This window comes from Procambarus clarkii, chromosome 45, assembly GCF_040958095.1.
Source record: "Procambarus clarkii isolate CNS0578487 chromosome 45, FALCON_Pclarkii_2.0, whole genome shotgun sequence".
Classification (NCBI taxonomy): domain Eukaryota; kingdom Metazoa; phylum Arthropoda; class Malacostraca; order Decapoda; family Cambaridae; genus Procambarus; species Procambarus clarkii.
The window spans coordinates 9,962,698-9,990,008 of record NC_091194.1 but is presented as its reverse complement, the minus strand read 5'-3'; the positions used below and the strand labels follow the sequence as shown (position 1 = coordinate 9,990,008).

Sequence of the window (27,311 nt, the reverse complement as noted above, 5' to 3'; positions counted from 1 at the left end):
TATTAAAATAGATCTTAGTGTCATAAGATCAGTAGTACATTATACAATACAACGACATTATACAATAAAATACAACGACAGTAGTAGGATCCAAAGCCTGTACTGGCATAAATATTATGACGTCATAGTGACGTCACATACCTCGTGTACACCCTATACAAAAACCCAACATTTGATTTCCTATTTTCGTTAGGCTAGGTTAGGCTTGATTGGATTGGGGAAGGTATAGATTGGATTAGGTTATGTTGGGTTAGGTTGGGATAGGATATATTGGATTAGGTTATGTTGGGTTTCGCTGCCCGAAACGCTGCGCGTACTAGTGGCTTTACAAGAATGTAATTACTATCCTATGTATCCTCACAGTCCCAATGTACCGTCTTGTATATATATAAATAAAAATAAAATAAATAAAGGTTAAGGCGATGACGTAGGTGGTTACATGCTTTTCTCATGTAGCTTTATATATATATATATGTTGTGTTGATTTAGGGGCGAGCTATATATATATATATATATATATATATATATATATATATGTCGTACCTAGTAGCCAGAACTCACTTCTCAGCCTACTATGCAAGGCCCGATTTGCCTAATAAGCCAAGTTTTCATGAATTAATTGTTTTTCGACTACCTAACCTACCTAACCTAACCTAACCTAACTTTTTCGGCTACCTAACCAAACCTAACCTATAAAGATAGGTTAGGTTAGGTTAGGTAGGGTTGGTTAGGTTCGGTCATATATCTACGTTAATTTTAACTCCAATAAAAAAAAGTGACCTCATACATAATGAAATGGGTAGCTTTATCATTTCATAAGAAAAAATTAGAAAAAATATATTAATTCAGGAAAACTTGGCTTATTAGGCAAATCGGGCCTTGAATAGTAGGCCAAAAAGTGAGTTCTGGCTACTAGGTACGACATATATATATATATATATATATATATATATATATATATATATATATACAAGTCACAAACAAATACATTTTATATAGCTTCTCTGAGATGGACAATATAAATAGCAATTTATTATGAATTCAAAATTCAAAATTAATTTATAAAAATACATCCAGTTATACAAAAAGTAAATAATAGAGGCATCTAGTAGTTAATTATACATAACATAACCCTGAGTTAAGGTTGTTCCAGGTACTAGTGTGGAGGCAGCGGCCAGCACCCAGCATTACATATTTGACATTATTTCTCTCTTGTGACAGCTTGTCATCAGTTATTTCACCCTGAGGCGAGGTCAGTAGGAACTTTCTTACTCTGTCTTTCTATTATTTCCTCCAGTTAATGTTTTGTTTTGTGGTATATGAATGTGAACATACACACGAGGGTGTGATTGAATATTGAACCAAATCCTGATTTACACACGTTTTTTTAGTCATTAAGCGCTGCCCTGCTCTACTCTACCCTGTCCTACTCTATGCTACTTTACTTTACCCTACCCTACCCCCACTCCACCCTACTCTACCGTACTCTACCCTACCCTACCCTACCCTACCCTACCCTATCCTACCCTACCCTACCCTACCCTACCCTACCCTACCCTACCCTACCCTACCCTACCCTACCCTACCTGGGGAGCCGGTCGGCCGAGCGGACAGCACACTGGACTTTTGATCCTGTGGTCCCGGGTTCGATCCCGGGCGCCAGCGTGAAACAATGGACAGAGTTTCTTTCACCCTATGCCCCTGTTACCTAGCAGTAAAATAGGTACCTGGGTGTTAGTCAGCTGTCACGGGCTGCTTCCTGGGGGTGGAGGCCTGGTCGAGGACCGGGCCGTGGGGAGGTTATCTTGAGGTTATCTTGAGATGATTTCGGGGCTTTAGTGTCCCCGCGGCCCGGTCCTAGACCAGGCCTCCACTCCCAAGAAGCAGCCCGTGACAGCTGACTAACTCCCAGGTACCTATTTACTGCTAGGTAACAGGGGCATTCAGGGTGAAAGAAACTTTGCCCATTTGTTTCTGCCTCGTGCGGGAATCGAACCCGCGCCACAGAATTACGAGTCCTGCGCGCTATCCACTAGGCTACGAGGCCCCACTGGGGACACTAAAGCCCCGAAATCATCTCAAGATAACCTAACCTACCCTACCCTACTCTACCATACCATACCCAAGGGGTTATCAATATGCTGGCAACATGACCATGTCAATACCACTCTTTGGATACTGGGTAAAAAAAATTTTTTGCTTAAAATCTATATGACTTGTACAGCACAGTAACCACTACAGTAGGGTTACAACAGAAAGGGTTGTGTGTTTGGCTTGCACTGAAGGACTAGAGCTGTTTGGGCTCATAATCTTTCATCTAACTTTCTAACTAACATCTATCTTTCTAACTTTCTAACTTCTAACATCTAACTAACATCTTTCATCTAACGATGAACTTTCATTGTTCATCTTTCATCTATCTTTTTCTGCCCGAAACGCTGCGCGTACTAGTGGCTTTACAAGACTGTAATTACCATATTATGTATCCTCACATTCCCAATGTACCTTCTTGTATATGCATAAATAAATAAATAAATAAATAAATAAATCTGTTGCCTTTGTTCACCCAGCGGTAAATAGGTCCGTGGGAGCTAACCAACTGGTGTGGGTTGCATCCTGAGACCTTTGATATACCTGGTAATCTACCTGTCCCCGACTATGAACAATCACATGTCCTGTATCCAATTTAGGCTGTACCTTACTAGCATATATCTTAGTAACAGTTTCCTATGGATCTGTATCCATGAACTGTACTGTAACACAGGACCCGATGAGCATGTATCCATGTTCTGCAACACTGAACCCTATAGTCCTTTATCCAAATACTATAACCCAGGACCCTATGGTCCTATATCCAAGTACTATAACAGAAAATCCTATTGGCCTGGTTACCTTGCGATGATCTTGGGGCTTAGTGTCCTCCAGGCCCGGCCCTCGACTAAGCCTCCAAAATACAGCCTATATCTAAGTATTGTAACACAAAACCCTGTGGGCCTGTATCCAGGTATTGTAACAGTGAACCCTATGAGCCTGTGCTCATGGAATGTAACACAGTCCTATTGTACTGTATGTATCTAATAAATCCAGTATCCTATCGATCTTTATCCAAGTGCCAGAACAGAACCCTATGTGCCTATATCCAATTACAGTACAGTACTGCACTACCATATGGGCCTTTATCCAAATAACTGAACACTTTGAGCTAATTGGCCTATCAAAATAATTAATTAATTTGGGCCTATATCCACAGTCCTTTGGTTAGACAAAGATTCATTAATAAGATGATTCACTACCAATAGATATGGTCTATTCATCAAGAATGGACCATATCTATTGGTAGTGAATCATCTGAATATCTATTGGTAGCAGAACTCTAATATATTTATTCTGTGATAAAACTGTATTTAAATACTGAATATAATAAGAGGCATATTAAATATTAATATTAAATGTTGTTTTTTCTTCAGGTGGTCTCAGTTTTTGCTGTGAACAAGAAGACATGAATACTTTTGCTAAGAATACCACGCACTGTACCTCTTGTCAAGTTGGCATTCAACATTTCTTGTTGATAATTTGGGAGACGGATAATATGCAACAAGCATTTGTCAGTGTAATGACACGACATAGTGGAACATGACGCAGGTGGTGTTTTGAGTTTGGCATCGTGCATGAAGCTGGTTTGTTTTGGCATCGTGCATGAAGTTGGTTTGTTTTGGCATCGTGCATGAAGTTGGTTTGTTTTGGCATCGTGCATGAAGTTGGTTTGTTTTGGCATCGTGCATGAAGTTGGTTTGTTTTGGCATCGTGCATGAAGTTGGTTTGTTTTGGCATCGTGCATGAAGTTGGTTTGGTTTGGCATCGTGCATGAAGTTGGTTTGGTTTGGCATCGTGCATGAAGTTGGCTTAGGTTGGTTTGACATCGCGCATAGATCTGCTTTGGTTTGGCATCACGCATAGAGCTGCTTTGGTTTGGCATCACGCATAGAGCTGCTTTGGTTTGGCATCACGCATAGAGCTGCTTTGTTGGTTTGGCATCACGCATAGAGCTGCTTTGGTTTGGCATCGCGCATAGAGCTGCTTTGTTGGTTTGGCATCACGCATAGAGCTGCTTTGGTTTGGCATCATGCATTTACGTTTGAATCAAAGAATATAGAAAACTGTCGAAAGCCTATTGGCCTATGTAAGGCAACCAAACTTGCTCATACATTTTTTACCTATGCTTGAAACAATCCAATGATCCCCTGTCTATTATGTTACTTGATAATTTATTATAATTCATATACTATACAATTATAAAATTACTTGAGAATTATATTTAAATCAAGAACTGTTTTCAAACCAATATTTATCCAGGTTTTTTCTGAATTTAATCTTATCCAATTTAAGGTTTAAGCCTAGAAAAAGCATTAACAAATCTTAAAATAATAATGATTACATAAAATAATGATAAATAACATAGGATTAGGAATGGAAAATCATAAAATGTTTGCCTAAGGTTCCATCTTCCCAGTACCCTCTTGTCATATGTGACTCTTTGAAACTACTGATGGTTTTGGCCTCCACCACTTACTTCACTTAACTTTTGTTTCTTTTTATTATTATATTATTAAAATATGTACAAATAAAACAAAAGCAATCAAAGCACCCTTCCAAGCACACAGAACATACTATAGAATGCCAGCATAATTCAAGCTCACGCTTAACACACTTTTGTTTATGACAAAAAGGGTTGGTGTCAAGATGGAACCTGGAACCCCACTCAAAAAGATTTGAAAAATTGAAAAATTATCTTTACCAGAATTTACAATAATTTTTAACATGGTTACCAATTTTCATTACAGTATTAACCTAAAGGGTACCATCTCTAGTGGCCTTGACGAAAACAGGTAGGTGGCATATTGTCAAAACTCCACCATATTCCTGAGGATTTTTTTCCACCAGAATTTTAAACTTCAGTAATGTCTTGGCACATACAGTTTTGATGGATACGTAATTCCATGGGTTTATTACCCTATGGGTAATAAACCCATGGAATATAGGGAATGTCAGGTAGCTAATGATTTCATGAATTTTCCCAATACAGCAAATAATTGCCAGAGGTCTCTGGAATTGAATGACAACCAAATAGAATATTTAGAAGCTTTGAATATTAAGAGGCACATTAAATTGTTCACGTATGACAGGAGGACCATGTTTCCATTCATTTGAGAATGGTAGGATCAGTTTAATGGTTCAAACAAATAATGTTTAATCAAAGAATGCCTACTAAAATGCTAATTATAACATAATTACAAATTTATGCTTTAAGTGATATAAAATGTGTTTTCAGGTGATGATGGATACACATCGGGCAAATAATGAGAACTGTGATCAAGACTTAATTTATCCTCCTGTTCAACTTACTACGGCCATTAATATGAGGTGTGTATGTTGCTTTCTATGTGGTTATTGAACCTTAATGTGGTACAGTGGTCGAGTCTCTGGCATGGTCCATTATAGATCGTTCCCTTTGAGCCTGCCCTTGTTCGGTCATTGTGGGTTGGTAGGACTCGGGCATGGTCGAGATGGCCTTGTCCTTTCAGTTGGTGTCCTGTTTGGTGGACCTTTGGTACATTCCAAATGTACATCCTTCGTTTCATAAAACCAATGAAATGTCAAGCTATGAATTGCTACCTGTAACTGGTAAGGAATTCCTCTACTGTATATAAATGATAGGTAAGCAATATGACAGACATTTGACATAAGTCAGGGGTTGTAAGACTAAATTCATTGCTCACTCAGATCCAGGGAAAGTTGCTAATGAGTTAGTAGATAAATGGGCAAGTGCTGCTGGTATGGAGTCCTTACCTGCAGACACGAGAGTCACCATTGAGTCATGGGAAAATATTAGAAATGGAGTAACTTTATGTGCCTTAAATACAAGATCTATAGCATGCACTGAGATAACCCACGATGAGCTACTGGATGCTATAAAAAGTGGCAGCTCCACTGCTCCGGGAAAAGATGGAGTAACGTATGACATACTTAATTATTTAGCCGGTATGAAACCTAATCCCTTACTTGATTTGTTTAATATGAGTTATAGAGAGGGAAAGTTACCAAGAAAATGGAAAGAGGCTGTCATCATTCCTATCCCTAAGTCAAACGGAGGCTACAGACCTGTCTCCTTAATATCCTGCTTTTGTAAAATGATGGAAAGGATTTTGTTAAATAGGCTACTCTACCTTGTAGGTGATAACATGTCCAATAATCTCTTTGGTTTTATCAAAGGCAAAAGTACTGCGGATTGTCTCTTAAAGTGTTTGTCTAATGTGGATGACAATTGTAGAGTTTTTGTTGATCTACAAGGAGCGTTTGATAAAGCCAATGGGGAAGTAATCTTATACGAATTAGCCAATCTGGGAATAACAGGGAGATTGCTACACTGGATAAGGGATTACCTGCAAGGCAGAAAAGGTCAGGTGTATTACCAGGGATACATGTCTGAGGAACGGAGGTTTCAGTTAGGTACCCCACAAGGGGGAGTATTAAGTCCCACCTTATTCAATGTATTAATGAACAGATTAGCATCAGAGATGTATCCTCCAGGGGTCACGACGATCATATATGCTGATGACATTCTTATACAAGGCACTTCTGGGAACAAAATTCAAGATGCTCTTAACATACTTGGTACAACCTGTCACAAGTTAGGCTTAGTTATAAATGCAGATAAAACCAAATACGAGTATAGGAAACGAAGAAATATAACACTTACTCTAAATGGTGTGGAACTGAGCCGTGTACAGAAGTACAAGTATCTGGGCATGTATGTTGGATACACATGTGAGAGTAAAAATGCTGAAATAAATCATATCAGCACCTTATGTAAAGCCCGTCTGCATCCTCTAAAAGCACTGGCTTTTTCTGGTAAAGGTGTTGGGGTACCTATCTTGCGGATGTTATACATAAGCACTGTTCGATCCCTGATAGACTACGCAGCACCCGTATTGTCTTACACAGGCCAAGGCAGAATTCAAAAAATAGAGCTGATACAGAACGAGGCTATGAGGATTATTCTTGGATGTCAAAGAAATGCAATGATTGAAATAATGAGAATGGAATTAAATTTACAGAGTGTGTGTGATAGAGTCCGTGACATTAACACTAGAGTATCTATTCGTTTCATGCGGAGAAAAGGAGGGGATAAGCTGTTTGAGAGCGTTCAGACCTGCTTGAGTGACGTACACACTTCCAGGAAACTGAGGGAGACTCGCTATACGAGAGGATTAGCTCATGACCTCAGGGAATACGACGTACTTGACTGCTGTAAACCCTCTCGAAAGTGTAATATGTCTGCTCCCTGGAAAGTACAGAAAATAGACGTCGAAATTGTACCCCTCAAGGTGAAAAAGATTCATCATGAACCGGGACAATTACGGTGTTTGTATGGAAGCATGATATCTCGGTTACCAAGAGGCAACAGTTTACATGTATATTGCGACGGGTCGGTGGCGGAGGATGGCAGGGCAGGGTGTGGTGTCCTAATAAGGGATTATACGGAGTTTGGGACTGTGGACAGGATAATTGAACTCCGGCTTAGTAATTATATATCATCCACACAAGCTGAACTGCAGGCCATTCTGGCGTGTTTGGAGGAAGTACGTCATGACGACAAAAATGTTTTTGTATTTGTCGATAGCCGAGGAGCACTGGAGTCCTTAAACAGTAGAAACCCAGTCTTCATGTCTATAGTGGAGGACTGTAAGAGAAGAATAACTGAGATACAGCTGAAAGGTTATAGTGTGAAATTCATGTGGATTCCATCTCATGTTGGAATAGTGCTCAACGAGGTGGCGGATGACTTGGCCAAACGTGCCACATCAAAACCACAAGTTGACATTGAATGTGAATTCACAATGAGACAAATAAGAAGCAAAATCAGAAATATTCAGGCACAGGCGGGAGTGGAGAGGAGAGAGATAATGTATGAGAGTAGTCAAACCATGCAACACTACATGTATGTGAGTCAAAACACCCATTTCACTTATGGTAAAAGGAGAAATGCTTGGAGTGACTCTGTGTACATGCGGCTCAGGCTTGGGTACAAATATTACTGGGAATATGGGATAGATGTTCATGGTAATGACACGAAGTGTAAACTATGTGGTATGTTAAGGTCTCACACCCTTGCCCATTATATTCTTGATTGTCCGTTGATTAGTGTATATAGAAACACTGAGATAAGGACTGTTCCTGAACAAATAGCCTGGATGTGTCACAACGGAAAGGTTGATGATATTCTTGAGAGATATAAGAATTTTGCACCAAGATTGTAATATTTTGTTGAATTATCTGCAGGTGTCTTGCAAATTGTCTATACAGTATACCTAGGTCATAAAAGTATTTGTGTGTACGTCTGATACCATACTCCTTGTGAGGGAGGAAATGTATATTTTTACCTCTCAGAATGTTTGGTAATATGTTTATTTGTGATGTGTGTATATGTATATATTAACACGTTGTACTGAACGGGGTGAGAATAGCTTGAGCTACCTCATCCCTTTGTGTGTATTTTACCTCAATAAACTTATTTCAATTTCAATTTCAATTTCAATTGACATTTGATTTTTTCAAATGCATAATTAAGCATTAATTAATTTATTTATTGATATATACTGTATATGGATTTTCTAGGGGGGGGGAGCCCTTTGAGGCTCCCTGAAGCTATTACACTAATTCATTGCTATACTACATTACTTGCTGCCATCAGTCACTGGGCTGTTTTTTTATGATTTTACCTCCTGTCTCGCATGTCGGCAAGCCGTGCTCGCTCATTCTTTGGACTCGGCATCAGCCCCTAGATCTCCCTTTTGCCTTCCCCATTTGTATGTCGTTGTTTCCCGAGGACATTTTTTCTCTTTTTTTGTCGGCTATGGCTGTTGGTGGCCATCCAATCGCTGCCTTGTGTGTTAGTGGGGGTCGGTCTTGCCTTTCCAGGAGTTTTGGTTGGACCAAGGTGTTGCCTGCTTTTATAGGCCGGCAGTTGGTGCCGGCCCTTTCGTGGGTTGCCCCTTTGAAGGGGTAGTGGCGCTTGGATGAGTCTCTGGACCTCCAGGACGTGTAATGGCACATCCTTATCCACCTGAGGTTTGGGGATTGGTTCGGTTTTGTGGTGAGGCGTCAGGCTTGCCACTTTTGGGTCCTCCTGTTTGGGCTGAATCTGGCACCTTGCATTTTTGTGCATTTTACTCGGGGTCGTGGTGGTCTGTCTTAGTTTGTTAGGCGTTTGGGTGTTGGCCTGTCTCGACGACTGGCTGGTGTGGGCTTCCAGCTGGTATGTTTGTCTGCTAGCCAGGAATCTAGTTCATTCCTAGCTCACTGGGTTTGGGTTCCTGGTGAACTGGTGGAAGCCCCAGTTGGTTCTGTCCTGGGTTCAGACCTGGTTGGGCCTGACTTGGGTTTCTCAGTTGGCGTCGCTTTCCTACATCCTGTGACCTTGCTCCGGCTGCAGTGCTGCCATCTTGTGGTGGTGAGGGGGAGCCGAGTTACTTGATGGTTGCTCAAGCATTTGTGCATTTGCCTGCCTTTTGCCATTTGGGTTTACCCATTTGGTGGGGTTTGGTTTCAGGGGCTGTTCTGGTTTCTTCGGGGCAGTCCCCTTTTTGCCTTTCTCGCGATCTTTGAGTGCAGACTCCAAGGGCCTGATGCAGCAGCCAGAGGCTCTGGCTTCTGCATCTCCAGCCTACCCTTGGGATTTTTTGGGATTTGGTTCTCTGGCACCTTCCTCCGCCTTCACTTTACATCTCCCTTCGTCTGGCAAGCTGAATAGTTTGGGTGTTTGTGGCTGTGACAGACACAAAGGTGGGTTTAGATTTCTCTGGGCTGTGTCATTCACGTTATAGGTGTGTCTGACGTCCTGGCTGCCAGTCTGTCCAGGTTTCTTCCTGGTTCCATGGTATGGACAGTTGACACTGCTCCCTCTGGTTTTGCTGGACGTTTGGACGCCTAAATGTTGACCTCTTTGCATCAGCATGGTTTTGGTTTTTGCCTCCTTGCGCAGTGTTGTTCCCTGACTGGACTGGACTGCTGGTTGTCTGCAGGTTGAATGCACTGGACTACGGGCGAGGCCTAGCGGTCACCTAGTGGAAAGGTTACCCTAGGCCTTGCAGTAACCTTTCAGCTGGTCTAGTAGAGTTGATTAACTTTAAATGTAAAGTGTTCATATGCCACTGCTCCCTGTGCCTCTCTGAGGGGTCCAGGCTCTGGCTTGTGGTCCCTGGTAGGCCAATAAGAACACCGCTATTGATGGCACCTAGTAGTATTGCACTGAATCAGTGTAATAGCTTCAGGGAGCTTTCGGGGCTCACCTAGAAATTGGCGTTTCATTACATTCAATGCTGGTTTTCTGTTTTTAGGGATTTATACTCAAAGACGGGAGCACTATTTGAGATCTCAGAACAACAGGAAGCTCCTAAAGATTGTACAGAGGATGAAGGGAGTTTTTTTGATGACGAGTCTCTCATCAACAGCCTCAGTATTGGTGCTGGCAATGCAGTGTTCGATGATGATGCCTCTGGTGAGTAACAGTATCTGCTCTACTTGTTTAATAATGATGAACTTTAAGATATGTCATTTGAACATGTAGTTTATATGTATCCTAGTTAATTTCTAGCATTCATGACCATTAGTCATTGTCATACATAACATGCCAAGAATTTCACTGTTTTATTAGATAAAACGATGAAACATGCTAAGCAAGATCCCTGGGTAAAACATTGAGACAGCATCAACTTATGATGCATGACAGGTTGTATTTATAATAGTGATCTTAATGGAAGGATAGGAACAGATAGGTTGTATAAGAAATCAGATTCTAAGCTCTTAAATGAGATCTAAATGGGGCTTGTTTAGTTTTAAACCTTGTGCTCGTTTTATTTAAATTTTGAAAGTGGAAGAGTTACTTTAAATGGAGGTTACAGTTATATACCAACATACAGTATTGTAAAATATATTTGGTACGATATTATTGAAACATTTCTGTAGTGCTGAATGCCTAACTTAATACTCGATGCGAACTGATGGAAAACTGATATTACTGTACCTTGTGTCTTTTTAAAACTAGTGCATCAGTTTTTTTTTTTTTAGCTGGGATTGAATTAAAGCTGATCAGTGTAAAATTTAATATATAACTAGTCTACCAAAGAGACATGAAAAGGTATCTCTCAAATGTACTTAATTTGAATTTGAACTTTATTAAAATTTTCAAGCAAAAATGTTCATATTTCTTGATTGTTTATAGGTTCAGATGATGAAGCAGAACCATTTGAAAAGCTTGCCAAGAAAATGGTGGCTCTCATAGAGGACGGTGGTGTTTTAAAAATGGTAACTAGACTAATCTGAAGTCAGTATAATTACTATTGAACTATTGAAAGAACCTCTTTATCACATTTTATTTATTTCATATTTTAAGACTTTTCACTATGAGATTATTTGACTTTTATTTTAATAATAATAATAACAAATATTGTGGTAACTAATTGTTTGCTAGTTTTGACCTTCCTCCGTATTTATTGCCTTGAGGTGGGCCTGTCAGTGGCTTCCCTGAGCTAAAAGCTCCCATTCAGAAGAGCAATAATCAGGCTTAATGACTTTCGTAGGCCTTCTGATAGCACAGAACCAGAATCTGGCTCCCTCGCAGACGAGCAAAGCATAGGGATCAGAGTCAACCTGCTACCAATTGTGAACCACACAGGAAGTTAAAAGCATTTTGAAGCAAACCATCATATGTAGAGAAAGGTAGTTGAAAAATGAATGAAACAAGAGAATGGTAATTGTTTGCAATGGATATTACCTTTTCCCAATGCCTCCAACTGGATTTGCCTCCATTCTGCAAGTTCCCACATTCTTGTCTTATTTCTTGACTTCAGTTCCTCTGCCTCTTCCTGGTTGGGAGACAAGCAGTTGTCCTCTTTGGAGAAATGGCAACAATATCATTGGACTCGATTTTGTAGTGGAAGAAGACCTCCCCAATTTTGTGTTTTTCTGTGAAATGTGCTGTATGAATTTATCAACTGTGCCCTATTTGCCCCTGCCCTTCCACATTGATGTGTGGGGGGGGGGGGGGGGGCATGACAGCTCGTAAGGTAGTGACAGCTTTGTTTTCAGTGGACTTGAAAGCTTGGATCCACCTAGTGGAGATTCTCCACTTGGGTTAGGCTAGGGAATTTCTTTTTTTGCTTGTAATTGAAATTAGAGTACTTTCTTTGTGAATTTCAATCCAGCCTTGTTGACACCAACTGCTTCAGATTCTCTGCTAAATTTAACGACATACAGTACATGGTTCTCCAAAATGTGGCTGCTGATTTCTGTGCATCTTGCTAGGCTTGCCGCAAGCTTGTACTAGGTCATCCAATTTTTTTATATTATGTTTTACTTACAGAAAAGCCATTATCTTGTAAGATTGTTCAGAGAGGCACTGGAGAATCCAACAGAACAAAAAGGCATTAAATGCAGTGGAATGCCAATATGTATGGGGGTCTCTTGGTGGCTTCCAACTGTCCAGTCATTCCATTCTGTCCTGTGGGGTTGGGGTTAGGCTTTTGTTGCATGTGAGTAAATGGGGAGTGGATATTAAATCCCCTGTGACCTGGGTTGTCACCTGGTGATTTTCAGAGGAGTTGGGGCATAGGTTTTACCCATTGCGAGCTGTTGGTTACCATGATCTCAATTTGTTCTTGTCGTTTTTCACAAGTGTTGGTTTGTTTGGTAACAGGTTGATTTCTAATCATTATACTCTCCTCCATTTTAAGAAGTTAGATTCTGGTCATGTGCACCCAGTAGAACAGCAAAGGCCTTTCTGAATAGTGCCATCGGCTAAGAGAAGCCAGTGAGGACTCCTCACAGAAAGTGGCATTACATTACATTTAACGCTCTATTTTTGTGGCAGGAAGTGCGTCCAGGTATTGGGGGAGATATCCCTAGTGGGGCTTCTGTCACATTCCACTACAGTTCCTATCTTCAGTACTGTGATGAGCCGTTTGACTCGACTTATCTTCGCAACAAACCAGAGAAGAAGATTGTTGACAGTGGACAACTGCTGGCAGGGCTCAACATTGCCATTAAGAGCATGAGGAAGAATGAGACGGCAAGATTCCTTGTAAAGCCAGAGTATGCTTATGGAAAGGTAATAATTTACGCCACTTTAATTTTGTCAGCTTTTGATGACACACTCGTGCTCTGTGATTTTGTGGTGTCACCCTTCAAGTTGTTTTGAGTCTAGATTCTAGAAGCTCTGCAGATTGCCACAAAAGGATGCTTATATTTATCCTGTGATTGTTTAGCTGTTATACAGGTATTACTTTTTCATGTAAATGTTTACAAATAAATTCACTCATTCTTTGGAGGACATAAGTTGTTCTCTTCAAGAGATGCCTCTAGAAGTGAATTGGAGTTGAAATCATTTCAAGTTTGCCCTGTCTTGTAGTTTTTTATTTGTTTGCTTTGCATGTAATCATTTATGAATGATTGTTATAGTGATATTGAAATAATTTTACCTTCACAACAGCAAGCTAGTCAGTCTTGAAGTATTTACATATATTTTATGATTATACAGCTTTTTATTGTATGTTATCTTTGCTTTACTTGTAAAGATTTCTAAATAATTGCTATAATATATGGTAAAAATGCAAATCAGTACAGTATGCCGATCTTTAAGAACGGGGATAGGTAGGGAGCCCTGAGCAAGAGAGATCAGATTGAAGAGGCATACCTAGTAGAGTCCCTGTAAACTTGGTCCTAGGTTCATTGCTATTCCCAATCTATGGTAATCTCTGGAAGGTGGGGGGGGGGGGGCAACTTCACTAAGGGGTAATATTTACCAACGATGCAAAATTTATGAGGAGAGTACAAACATAAATATGATTTCCTTGTGCATCTGAAGGGTGCATTGGTGGAAGAACTCCTATACAATACCCATGTGTGCATGGTATTGTGTAAAAACTTGATTTGGAACAGTATCAGCTTGATGCCTCAAGATCCCTAATGAATTCAATTGAATCACAGGTTACATTACTTATTGTGATTCAGTAACTAGCCAAGTGTAGTTGCAGAATGAAAGCTATGCTCATGGGTTCCGTCTTCCTAGTACTGTTTGATTTGATTTGGGCACCATACAACTGCTGCATATTCCAATTTTGGTCTCAAAAAGTCCTAAAACAGATTCTTTGGTATTTCACCATCCATGTACTGTAATTAAAAGTCTGAAGTTAGATAGCGATGCATTCGCTCCTTCCACAATGTTCATTATGTGTTCCTCTGGTGACAATTTACTATTCAAAAACCACCCCTAGATCTCGTTCTGTATTAGAGTTCTGTAATGTCTTTCCACATAATTTGTAAGTTGTGTGTAGTTTATTTTCTCCGATTCCACATTCCATAACATGGCATTTTTCACGTTGAATTCCATTTGCCACATGTCGCTCCAAGCACTTATTTTTTCCAGATCAATTTGAAGGGCATGACAATCATCTGCATCTCCTATCTTCCCCAGTATCTTAGCATCATCTGCAAACATATTCATATAATTCTGAATTCCTTCTGGTAGATCACTTATGTAGACAATAAACATTACTGGTGCAAGAATGGAACCCTGAACCCTGTGGTAATCCACTAGTAATACTCCTCCAGTTAGATACATTGCCTCTGATTATTGCCCTCATCTGTCAGTTAGAAAATTTTTCATCCATGTCACTGGTTTAAGGCGTGAGCCTGGGAGTATCCATGTTGCTGGTTGCTGAGCCCCCGTACAGCTCCAATTGATTTAGTAACAGTTCATTAATATTCACATTAAGAGCAAAATACAGGTTTGGGTGGGTCTCATGGCAGAGTGGACAGCGCTTAGGGGTTGTGGTTCTAGGGCCCTAGTTATGCATGAAACTTATTTAACCCTAATGTTTTGAGGGTGGGTTGCTAATATGAATGCTGCCAACCTCTGCTTTCCAGTAATCAAATTATAATTAAACAATTTGGTTTAACCAGATAAATACAAAATACTCTGTCCGTTTCCATTTACACTTGAGCTCAACTCTCAGCTCGAGAGATGAGCTCAAACTCTCTCGGATGTAAGTCAGTGTATCAAAGCATTGAACAGTCCTCATATGAAAATGGTAAACCACTTGCTATGAATGTTGTGTATATTGTTGAATGTCACAGCAAAGAGCTTAACTTTTATGTGTTCCTATATCATAATGATTTGTATAAGTTATTTCAATTAGTCCTGTAATCTAATCTAATTATTTTCAGATTGGATGTCAACCTAGGATTCCCGGTAATGAGACAATTCTATATGAAGTGTATGTCATTTATTTTGTTGATCGTGCTGCAGCGGATTCCTATGATGCCTTGGACAGTAAGGAGCAGAGAGCTGCTACTTTTCAAGAGAAGTTAGAAGCTGCTCAAGGATTCCATCGCCAGGCTAGTTAACACAAAATCTTGCATATCTAATTACATATCCCTGTCAGGATTATTTTTTGTCCAAAAACTTTTATGGTGTCCATGTGATATCTGGAGAATGCCTTCATGTAGCAGATAGAAACTTTCAACTCCTCTGTATCATGGTGCAAAGAAGGTCCGCTATTGTTATTTTGCCATGAATCCCACAGGTTGTAGATTTTATAATCATTTTAGCACACTATCTAGGATTAAGGGTTAGAAGACTTAACACACTGTAAAACAATTATACATATAGCAACAAATTGTCTACAAGTGCCCTGATACCAGAAGACACTGACTGTGGTCTCTCTTGTAAATTATAACCTAGGAGGTTTTGCATTAGATCCAGTTATATTGCTTTATTTTATATACACCACAAGAATGGTGCAAGATATTTTATTCAAATTTGGAATGATTTTGTTGAAGTCTGGCTCACAGAATATCTTCAAAATTGTTTTTGGGGTTTACTTAGTGTTGTAAAATGCTCATATTTATTTTGAGTCAAAAGACTATGACCAATTTAGAAAATCATGATGCCAGGCAGTGCCTCTTCCCCACCTATCCATCCACAAGTACAGTATACTCTACTCTCGTCTGTCTCTCCCTCTCTGCCACCATGGGATCCCATCACAATGGGATCACAATCACAATTGAATCTCATCCAAGGATTCCGTCACAATGGTGGTACTATTCAAATCACTTGTATTGTCTTGTCTTGAATACTGCTCAGTACTCACCTTCCCCTTCAGAGCAGGAGAGATTGCTAAAATAGAGGGAATACAGAGAACATATATAGTATACATACACGCAATAAAGCACCTAATTTATTGGGATCGTCTCAAAGCTCTCCAAATGTATTCGCTAGAAAGAAGACGAGAGAGATATCAAATAATATACACGTGGAAGATACTGGAGGGCCAGGTACCAAATCTACAAAGTAAAATAACAATGTACTGGAGTGAACGATATGGAAGAAAATGCAGAATAGAACCAGTGAAGAGCAGGGGTGCCATAGGCACAATCAGAGAACACTGTATAAACATCAGAGGTCCACGGTTGATCAACATCCTCCCAGCGAGCATAAGAAATATTGCCGGAACAACCGTGGACATCTTCAAGAGAAAACAAGATCATTTTCTCCAAGGGGTGCTGGACCAACCGGGCTGTGGTAGATATATGGGCCTGCGGTGGACCAACTCTCACACGTCAGGAGTAGAGTAGAGTAGAAGGGGAGTAGAACTCCCAGAACCCCATTAACCAGGTATCAACCAGGTATGACAGTGAGCATAATCAGTGACAATGCAGGAAGCAACAATACATTGGGGATGTGACAGGAAACATAACAAGATACAAGGTGTGACAGAAGACATACGGTAACCAGACACTAGGGACGTGATGGTAAACATAATGGGAAACATAATGAGTCAAAGGGACATGACAGTAAATATAAAAGTCACCGGAGACATACAGGAAAAATGAGTCACCGGGGATGTTACAGGAAACATAACAAGACGCCGGGGATGTTACAGGAAGCATAACGGACAAGGGATGTTACAGGAAACATAACGAGTCGCCGGGGATGTGACACTTGATGTTGTTTAAATCTTGAGATATGCTGGGCCAGGGATGCCTTACTTGATTCCCCTCACATCTAGTTGCTCAATATAATTGTTTATTAATTTCCTTATACTGATTGTTTCTGCACTTTTAATGCTTTATTTTTCATAATTTGACTCCAACTTTCAGAAAGTTGTTAAGTGAATATTAAAAAAATGATTGAAGTTCAAAGGTTTAAAAGTTCTCTCTTGAAGAAACCTCTTTTTAGAAAGGCATTTTTGGTTTATTTCAGGGCAATGAGCACTACCGTGAAGGGAGTCTGAATGCCGCAAGAGATGCTTATACTCGTGCAGCTTGGATTATGGAAGATGCTCACGTGAATGATAAGAACGAGGAAGTAGAGAGGGGCAAGATGTTGCTGAAAATGCGCAGTAATTTAGCACAGGTAAACCAGTTTAAGAGTCTGTATGTTTCATAATACTTTGTCTTGCAGTAGATGTGTTGACAACCGTGTTCTTGATTTTTGGTCAAAATGTGCAGTTTTGCAGATGAATTGTTTTGTGTTGTCAGCAGGTTTTATAAGTGTTGGGAGGTGTGGTTTCATAGTTGTGAGGATTGTGGTGGGGTTAAAAGTGTGTGTGTACATGTAGGTGAGGCTGGTCAGTCATTGAAATAGGTTTAAGGAACTTGGTATATGCTAAGGTTGTATCCAGAATTTATAATTGGGGTTCACAAGGAGGGTCCATCCAGAATTGTAACAAATAAACAGGTAATTTTAATTGGTAGAAACTTACAAAAATATAGCTAATAAATACCTTTATTAGTACAGAAAAAACTGGGAATTAAGAAATAGGTATATACCACACAGGTGTAACCTCCATTTCCATCACTGGTGATGGTGTGTCCTGCACATTTGGGACTCCTGTTGTGATACACTACTGAAAATACAATACTGATCATCTGACTTGTGATTCAGTGATGTTTTGGTTTCACATTGTTGGGGACATGAAGCCTGTTGGGCTTATCAGGGTCTCTTTAGGCCAATGCCTGATGCTCCTTAAGATAGAATCCACAATACTTGCCTAACTCTTGCGTACCTATTTACCGCTAGGTGAACATATGTATCGGGTGTAAGGAAACAGGTCAACATGTGTCTCCTCCTGCTTAGGACTCAAACTTTGGTTCATTTGTTTGTGAGCCAACTGTGTGAACTACTGCATGATGCTACTTCCCAAACATACTGCAAGTTTCCCTGTGCCTTATTTACCTGAATATACCTGAGGCCACAAACACTAGTGGCCTCGAGGACAGGAAGCAAGTGGCTTATCAGAAATACCCCATTTGGCCTGATGATCTTTTCCAGTTGCATTGCTTATGATACATACCCCTTGATGTAATAGAGTAAATTTAACTGAAGGAACAAAAGAAACTTATGTTGAGTGTGACAATTTTGCTGCCTTGGTTGTGTGTACGTATGTCATACCCGATAACCAAAATCACTATTTCACTATCACTTGGAATTTTTTTTTTTTATTATGAACCTTATGGACAATGTGATTTTCTGACTTGGGATTACTTGTAGTAATACCTAAGTTTGGCAGTATTGCAATGAGAAATAATCAGCATACATACTGTACTTAGTTTAAGTTAGGTTTTTGCCTGACTCTGAGTTGCTAGTATCGCTCTTCCCTGTGAGAATTTTTGTATTTGCAATCTCATTTGATTTGTTTTTGCTTGTCTGACACTGCCAGTTTTATTCCTGACACTTCTCTTTGTGATTTTTCTGGATGTTATTATGAGATTTTGGATACCAATGCTCATTCCTTTGTCTTCATCACTCGGCAGCCTGTTCAGTGAAGGATTCCTTCCACCCTCAGATCTGTTCAATTTGCCAGCACTGGCTCTATGACGTACCATCAGATCTGGGGTTGCTGGAGCAGCTCTGGGAGCTATCTCGCTTGGATTTTAACAAAGGATGTAGAGCCTACTTCTTTGTGTCCTTAGCATGTACCCGAGAGTTTGGCTTCCTGAGTTTCAAGGGATTTCCTTGTTGATGTCCCTGTCTATTCATTCTTTAAGGTCTCAAGGCTTTGGGGGGATGAATGCTCCATCTCTGTTCTTCCTTCTCCTGTGGCAGAGGTTCTTGGGGATATAGGGTTGCTCGAGTAAGCCCTTGGCTGCTCTTTGACCCTCTTTGGAGTTTGGTTCCTGGCTTTAAGGTTTGTTGCTCAGAACAGACCGAGCAACAAACTCAGAATTTTTTTTATCCTTTATTCCGTTGTGAGCTGGACTACTATTCCTCTTTCCTGTAGGTGCAGCTCCTGAATCCTGATCTGTCTCCTAGATATGCTTTTCCTGTATGGGTTTTCATTGTCTTGTCTTCCCCCTGCATTTGGCTCAACCTGGCTTTCTTTGTTATCTGTTGTAGAACTGGTACTGTGCATCTAATCTGGCCCCTTTGATTGTACTTTCTTGTGATGGCATTGTGTGGGGGACATATAAGCATCTTCCAAAACACCTGGTGTCAAGAGGTTTGGGCGCATTGTGCAGTCTTGGAGCCACCAGTGGGTTTTGTCCTTACCTTTGGTGTCTTGAGAACCTGCTCAGCCGTCTACTCTGCTCCTTTATTCGTGATTTTGTGGACTAGAGTTTGCTCACAGTAACTCCATTTTTGCAGGTGTCCCATTTTTCCACATCCTCAAGCAAGAAGAAATTATGGGATCTCGCTTTATTTTGGGTTTGTGTTCTCTCAACAGGTTCATTTCTTGTCTTTCATCCTGGATGACCACTGTGTCCCAGGTTCACCAGGTGATTTTGAGTGGTCCTTGGCTTCTTTCCATGTAACTTCTGGTCGCTTGTTGGCATGTAGCAAAGATGGTTTGACTACATTCAGAAGTCTACTCTGTTATCCTGATGACACAAAATGCACAATGTGGTAACCAGTATTTAGATTTGAGTTATGGTTACAGTAGCTGAAGTATGATGAGATGGTGTTGGGGACACTGTTGACAAGCTGGAGGCAAAGTGTTTTAAGATGGCTACCTAGAGGCTGGTGAGTGTTGTTGTTTCTCTGGGCTGGTCTGTGGTGGTGTTGATTCTTCAAGGTTGGGTTAGTCTTGCATACCTGTCAGCAGGTGATGTGCAGACCAAAGCTGTTTGCTGGTTGGCTGTGGTGAAGCAATTTGGTGCAGCCGTTTGTGTAGTGGCTCTAAACATTGTGGATATAGGAGTAGTAGCTGTTAGTGCTTGATATAGTTACTCCAATACTTTTCCTTTTGGGCAGCAATATATATCTATGTAGAGAATAAGAATGTAATTGTTGCAACTTGGGTTGCTAGTGGAGTAGCTAGATTTGGTGTCTAGAGGCTGGCAGCATGCAAACAGGCCCTGAGTAGCAGGGACCAATTGGTGCAGCAGGAGGGGGGTGGGGGCAATGCAGTTGGAGGAAAAAGAATGTGGTCATTGCTTCCTGGGATGATGGTGGAGCGGCTGGATCTTGTGGACAAGTTCATGCAGTGGGACCATGGGAAGTGATGTAGTAAGAGATACATCATGACGTGTGGTGAAACGGTGTTGGGACGCTGCTGGACACTTAAAACACTGAGCAAGTTAGAAGATGTACCTCTTCCTACATCCATACCTACCTGTACCTACATCCATACCTCTTCTTTAAAGGTCCAGCATGACATATATTTAAGAATTGTTCCAAATTCAGCATCTTTAATGTAGGACTGATAATAGGAGATGCTTTTTTTGACTCATTAGGCTATAAAACTTTGGAGTGAGTTACCTGCTGAGGTTGTGAAATCTAATAAAGTTCACTTCAAAACTTAGCTGGGAAAAACTCATCAGGATAAATGGAGACATTCCTCAAGCCACCGGGCTACTATATCTGCCATGGCTACTAGAGACAGTAGCTATCGTGTAAAGCATATTGTATAATACTGTATTGTATAGTATCTTGCAAAGTATGAGGTAAAATATTGTAGTGTAAGTTGTACTGTATATATACAATCCAACTACTTGTTTGATGTTATGGACAAACCAACATGCTGAATTTTTTATCTTAGACATTTGATCATTTTGTTTATGCTCTAGTCACTAAAAGTTGTAGATCAAAATGGTACCTTACCTGGAGATGATTTCGGGGCTTAGCGACCCCACGGCCTGGTCGTCGATCAGGCCTCCTCAACCGTCAGTCGTCCGTCGACCTCCTCCATGGTAACTGAAAATTCTTGGAGCTTCTGCTAGCAATGCTCTTAATTTAAAATATGTGTACTGTACTTGTATTTATCTATTTCATTACTTTCCTTTCTTTTCCTAACAAAATATAGTGTGGACTTCTTGTTTAGTCCACTTAAGTCCTTACAAAATCTTTTACTAATGTACTCTACAATTTTTTTTGTTCAGCTCCAATGATTTTTGCAAAGATTTATCATGCTATTATGATTTCCTAGTGTATATTGATAGCATTTTAATTTGCAGGTATTTTTAGATTTGAAGGAGCCAGGTCGAGCCTGTACTCAGTGCAAGCTAGGCTTAGATGTATCAGGAGTTCATTCCACAGATATCATTGCTAAACTTCACTTCAGGTGAGTTTCTTGGGTAAGGATGAATAGGAAGACTATAATCAAGTGATTATATTATTTTGTATGCTTGAAGACATGTTAGCATTTAATCATGGTATGAATAATAGAATCCAAAAATGGTAGATTTTGTAAAGAAAAATATTAAATATAAAGATTATTTTAGATGGCAACAGTGCAAACAATTTTAAAATTAATCTTGAGGTATTTATCCTCGAGTTATTCTTCGTTGTTTTTGAAATGAGGCGAGGGAAGCTTAGGGATTAATGATCAACCTTAGACTAAGAAAAAATCCACCAGAAAGCATAAATGTAACAAAACTAGCAACTGTTTGAAGAAAAGGAGGCAAACTATCATTGCTAATTTTTTAACACCCTGAATATCATGCACCTGACCATTACCAGGTGGCAACACAGGTCACCTAGGGTTCACCTCAGCCTGCATAGGGGGGCACAGAACCTTTGATAGGGCACATCCTCTGCTTCATGGTTTAAACTAAGCAATGTTGACTGTGCCCTGGAACATTAGCTGACCTGACTGTGGCAGTCATTGCTTCATCTGTGTACCTGGAACTTTGGATTAATTTGACTTCTATATCTTGGCCTGTGCTGCATGTTAGAAGATTTCTGTTTTTTTTTCTCTGCTTCACTGGTCTCCTTGCTCGAGTCGTCTTAGGGTTTTCTCATTCATTTTAGATTTGACTTCGGCTGTATGCTTCCTGGCCCCAACTCCAGCCCCTTGTGTTTTTCCACCATTATTTTTCTGGTCTGAGAATTCGGTTGCTGGTTCCTGGGGCTCTTGGGCCCTGCGTTTTGAGTCCATGCTGTGGGTTCTGGTCATTGGCTTCATGGTGTCCCTCTGTTGTTTTTGTTCTTGGCCTAGTCAGTAGTCTGCTCTCATTCCCTTCCTCTGCATTCCTGGCTGCTGTTCAAGCTTGGGGGCTTGTTCCGGGTAATCCACCTGGGTGTTATCCTTTGGTATCTGCCTGGAGTGTCCCTTGGCCTCACTGTATGTGTTAATTAAAAATTGCTTTCTGTGGTGCCACTGCACAGTGCTATATTCTACCATCTTCCATTGGTAAGTCCTACATTTTCTGTTTATTGATTTGTTCTTTTTTTTGAAATCCAAGCCTCTTATGCTGAGGCACCATGGAGAGTTAGGCCAGGAGGCTACTGAGGAAGCCCTTCTGTTAATCAAGTATTGAATATTGAGCCCTTTACTGGTTAGGTCTCAGTAGCTCCCCATTCCCTCTGTGTTCTCTTTATGAGATGGATTTTTTTTTTATTCAAGCTGGTCATAAGTGAGAGAGGTTGGGGGGAGGGGAGCAGGCTGGAGGTTCAGGTGACCTAGACTGCCACCTATGGAGCATTCCAATACATTGTACCTGGATTGTGCATTGAGAAAGTTCTGGGAGTTCTACTACTTCCCAAGCCTGGTCTAGGGCAAGGCTTGACATGAGAGCTTGGTCCAACAGACTGTTTCTTGGGGTGGCCTGTTGGCCCACATATCCATACAACTCGGTGTGTCCAGCACTTTTTGCAGGAAGTCATCTAATTATTTCATGAAGCCCACTTTAGTTCCAGCAGTTTTTCTTATACTTACTGGGAGGAAGTTGAACAACTGTGGATCTCTGATGTGCATCGTGTTTATTGATTGTGCCTATGACACCTCTATTCTTCACTGGCTCTGTGCTGTATTTTCTTCCATATTGTTCACTCCATTATGTTATTTTATTATGCAAATTTGGGACCTGGCCTTCCACCATTTTCCATATGTATATAATGTTATACCTCTCTTGTCTCCTTTCCAGAGAATACATTTTCAGTGCTTTGAGATGATCCCAATAATTTAGGTGCTTTATCGTGTCCATGCGTGCTATGTGTGTTTTTTGTATTTCCTTGATTTCAGCAATCTTTTCTGCTTTCAAGGGGGGTGAGTGAGTTTTGATCAGTACTGAAGGTGGGACAGCACAAGTGATTTGAATAGTGTGAGCATTATGATAGGAGTCCTGGATTTGAAGGTTCTAATAATGCATCTTATCATTTTTCTAGCTCATGCTATATATGATTGGCTATTCTTCCAGAATGTTAGGTTGTTAGACATCATTATTCCCAGATCCTTTACAAGTTGCTTTCCTATAGTTAGTAGATCTGATTGTCTTCTACTAAATATTTTGTTTAAGGTCTTCATTTTTACCATATCTAAGTTCTGTACCTGGAATTTATCAACGTTAAACATCTTGTTATTTTCTGCTGCCCCAATTGAAAACCATTAATACCAGCATGTAGTTTTCAATGTCTTCTACAGAAATAATTTTCATGCTGATTTTTGTGTCATTGCATATGATGACATAAAGCTGTGATTTGTAGTTTTGTCTATATCTGATCTGAGAATAAAAAGAAAGTGATGTATGGACTGTGCCTCAAGGTACAGAGCTTTTTACTGTGCTTGTACTTGATTTTATATGATTGCCTATTACTCTTTGTATTCTGATTGACAGGAAATTGAATATCCATTGCCCTACTTTACCCGTTTTTCCTGTTAGTCAAATTTTATGGGTTAGTGGTGTTTACCCTACGGCAGCTCTTTGATTTAGCCTTCCAGAGTCGGAGACAGGAAGCCCAATAGGCTTATCGAGGTCCCACTATGCCAACTGCTTACCTTCCCTATGATGCAACCTGAAACAGATGTCTCATTTAATTTTCTTCAAGCAGTTGCTTCTTGTGTTACCCTTATATTTCCTAGTGTGTTTTTTGTCAGTTGTGAGTTGACACAAAGTGACACAAAGATTATTGATGTGTCACAAAGACACTTGTGACACAAAGATTATTGATGTGTGTATTTGTGTTGGTGATTAGATATGTATGTGTATGTATATGTGTATACATATATATATATGTACATGTATGTATGAGGGTGTGTACATGTGTATACAACATTGATAATTTTGTAACTAGCGTCAAACATTGTTATTTGCTTAGCTAAACGAACTAGAGGGTTCAGTTCCTGAACCGATTATGTGCCTCTGTAATCCTTTACACCACTGCCCACGGGATGGGTATGGGGTGCATAATAAAGAAAGAAATTGAATTGTGAGTTGATCCCTGATCTGCAAACTTTCCTTACCTCCTAGAGAGCCAGATTCCTCATATTTTGATATTGCTAAAATTTCTACATTAGTTCTAAATTAAAGCACCATTCAAGGAAATGAAGGTCTGAGAAGAAACAAGGCATCGGAGATAATTGATAAACACTGATATTTGTTCTTGCCATTGTTTATTTTTCATTTAATAATCTTTCCTTTTTTCAGATTTGGAAAAGCAAAAGCAATGCTTCATGATTTCAAAAGTGCTCGTAAACAGCTCCTGCGTGCTCAGCATCTGAAACCCAACAATGCAGATATTAGTACAGAGTTGGAGATCTTGCTTCAGAAAGAACAAAAGTCCGAGGAACAGGAACGGTTCATGTACAGGCAAATGTTTGAACCTCTGGCTCAGATTTCAGATGGGAGTCCTGAAGGCAAAGTAATCAAAATTGACAAATCTAAGAAAAGAGATGAAAATTGTAATTCATCTAAAAAATTAGAGGAAGTCCGCCCAGAATTTGAACGGATAGTTAAGGAGAGCATACTAAAATTTGCTGCTAATCCTAAAGCCAATAACCTGCCATTTCCTCTCAATCTGTCAGCTGCGGAGAAGGCTTGTGTGTCCGCGGCTGCGAAGGCTGCCAATTGTGACGTGAGGGTTAAACAAAGGGGAGGAGGCACATTCTTGACAATTGTGAAAAGGAAGTAACATCCTTATACAATAATATCTTTCACATGGTATTGTTGTTAAATGGCCATTGAATTTCACTGATATTGAATATGATGGTGGTTGGGTAAGTTAATTTAACCTGTTATCATATTGCAGTATTAAGTTGTACATACAATATTGAGTTAATTTTAGTTTTATAATTTCTTTTCTTCAGTCATTTAAATTACGTTAGTTCTTAATTCATAAGAAAGGCCTAGGTTTATGAAATTGTTTTGGTTTTGATTTATAAGCATTTAAAAAAGAGCTGCATTGTTAACAATGTTGACCATATTAACTTGTCTCATCCGATACTAAAGTGTGTTTAGAGAATTGTTGCAATATTTCCTGGACAAGGCAAACTTTTATTTTATAATAATAATAATAATAATAATAATAATAATAATAATAATAATAATTTCTAAGATTTACACAGGATCAACTTACAGAAGTTACAAAAAATCTTTAAATAGTATTACACTTAAAAATTATTTTACATAAGGTATTTAGTACTTGTATTTAACCAAGAGTGTTAAATACTAATTGAAAGTTTAAATAATATAAGCTATTTTGCAAAGAACAAAGAATGTGTTTTTGAGGTTTATGTATAAATTTCCTGACAACAATTGTCTATTTACCCAATTGCCACCATTTCTAGAAGCTGTAGTGGGACAGGAAGCCAGTGACTTGTATGGTCATTCTAATTTTTATATTTTTCAAGGTGTATTTTAAGCTTGAAAACACTTCCAGCTTCAATGGCTGGTAACCTTCAACCAGTTACCTCTTCTGTGTGGTACATGAACCTCATTGAAGTGCTCTGGGATTAAATTGTTGAACTTTGGTAACTTGTAATGTCTGGAGAGGTTAGCCCTGTTGTGTATGGTTTGAAGTTGTGAAGTTTTGACAGTGCTAAAGTTCAAAATAAAACTGGGGAAAAGACAGACTAATCTTATTGTGATTTACCAAATGTATTTTGAATGGAAACACCATCTTGGCTTCAGTGTCCTTTACTGTACTTTGTCTGTACTTCAGTGTCCTTTACATGTACTCCTTGCAACATAAACATACAGGACTGACAACTCTAAAATAACAATTCTAACCCAACTGGAACATAAGAATTACAATAAATTAGATAATGCAAATGCAGACCAATTCAAAGAGGGCTCTTATGTGAAAAAATGGGGTAACCTTTCATCACCAGTCACTGGTTTTGCTGGAAGAATATGAAAACATGGGAGACCTGATCATCACACACATAAAACAATTGTAGAAATTGGCATTGACAAGAACAATTGATCATCATTGATTAAGTGCCAAATTGAGCTACAGGTATATTAAAAATAGTTTTTTCAATGTCTGAGAAGTAGAGAAATGTTGAAGGGAGGAAGTGTGAATCATTATATAACTCCTAACGTCCCTCTGGGTCTCTTGTCCCTTGAGAGTCCTTTGTGAATCTGATACCTTTGATGCTGCTTGCATTATGTCCTTTTGTTCTCGAATTGGCATCCTGAAGATATTTAGTGCCTTGTGATATCCCACAAGCCTTATGGTACTATGCAGCCTTCCTTGCATGATGGCTTCTTTTGACAATTACTCATTATGTAGCCAACATTACAGATATGACAGCCCCAATGAGTTCAGTAACCTGGGTGTCAGGAGAATGAAGGTTAAGAGGTGGGATCCATGAGCTTTTGCTCAACCCCTAGGAATCACAGATAGGTAAGTACTGATAATAGAAATAGGGATCAACAAGTAAATACAGGAAATGGGTGGGGTGGGGGGGGGGGGGGGGCGGTAACTATTTGCAGGAGTTAAATAGTCTTAACAAATTTTTAGAAGTGCAAAAGTTTCACTACATCTAGTAGGTTCCTCCCTTATGTTTGCATTTTAAAATTATTATATCAAT

General features: G+C 39.7%; 1 protein-coding gene across 3 annotated transcripts; it reads left to right on the top strand.

Moving 5' to 3' along the window:
- The first annotated feature begins 1,136 nt into the window (after positions 1–1,136).
- On the top strand, positions 1,137–26,346 carry shu (shutdown). Of its 3 annotated transcripts, XM_045761548.2 has the most exons (11): positions 1,147–1,252; positions 3,468–3,642; positions 4,842–4,886; positions 5,330–5,421; positions 10,398–10,558; positions 11,282–11,364; positions 12,929–13,165; positions 15,283–15,453; positions 17,321–17,473; positions 21,514–21,620; positions 24,925–26,346. In XM_045761548.2, the coding sequence occupies exons 4-11, from the start codon at positions 5,333–5,335 to the stop codon at positions 25,406–25,408; spliced, it is 1,485 nt and encodes a 494-aa protein (XP_045617504.2). In that variant the 5' UTR covers positions 1,147–1,252; positions 3,468–3,642; positions 4,842–4,886; positions 5,330–5,332; the 3' UTR covers positions 25,409–26,346. The 3 variants fall into 3 exon arrangements, with proteins under 3 accessions (XP_045617503.2, XP_045617504.2, XP_069157496.1); XM_045761547.2 differs by lacking the exon at positions 3,468–3,642 and having other exon boundaries at positions 1,137–1,252; XM_069301395.1 differs by lacking the exons at positions 3,468–3,642; positions 4,842–4,886 and having other exon boundaries at positions 1,156–1,252.
- The last annotated feature ends 965 nt before the right edge of the window (positions 26,347–27,311 follow it).

What these genes read in the sequence shown, in the direction of transcription:
- shu (XM_045761547.2), top strand. Translation starts at nt 5,333, where the DNA reads ATGATGGATACACATCGGGCAAATAATGAGAACTGTGATCAAGACTTA. An exon ending in GTTCGATGATGATGCCTCTG is followed by an intron (nt 10,559 to 11,281) that starts GTGAGTAACAGT and finishes GATTGTTTATAG; the next exon opens with GTTCAGATGATGAAGCAGAA. An exon ending in TGCGCAGTAATTTAGCACAG is followed by an intron (nt 17,474 to 21,513) that starts GTAAACCAGTTT and finishes TTTAATTTGCAG; the next exon opens with GTATTTTTAGATTTGAAGGA.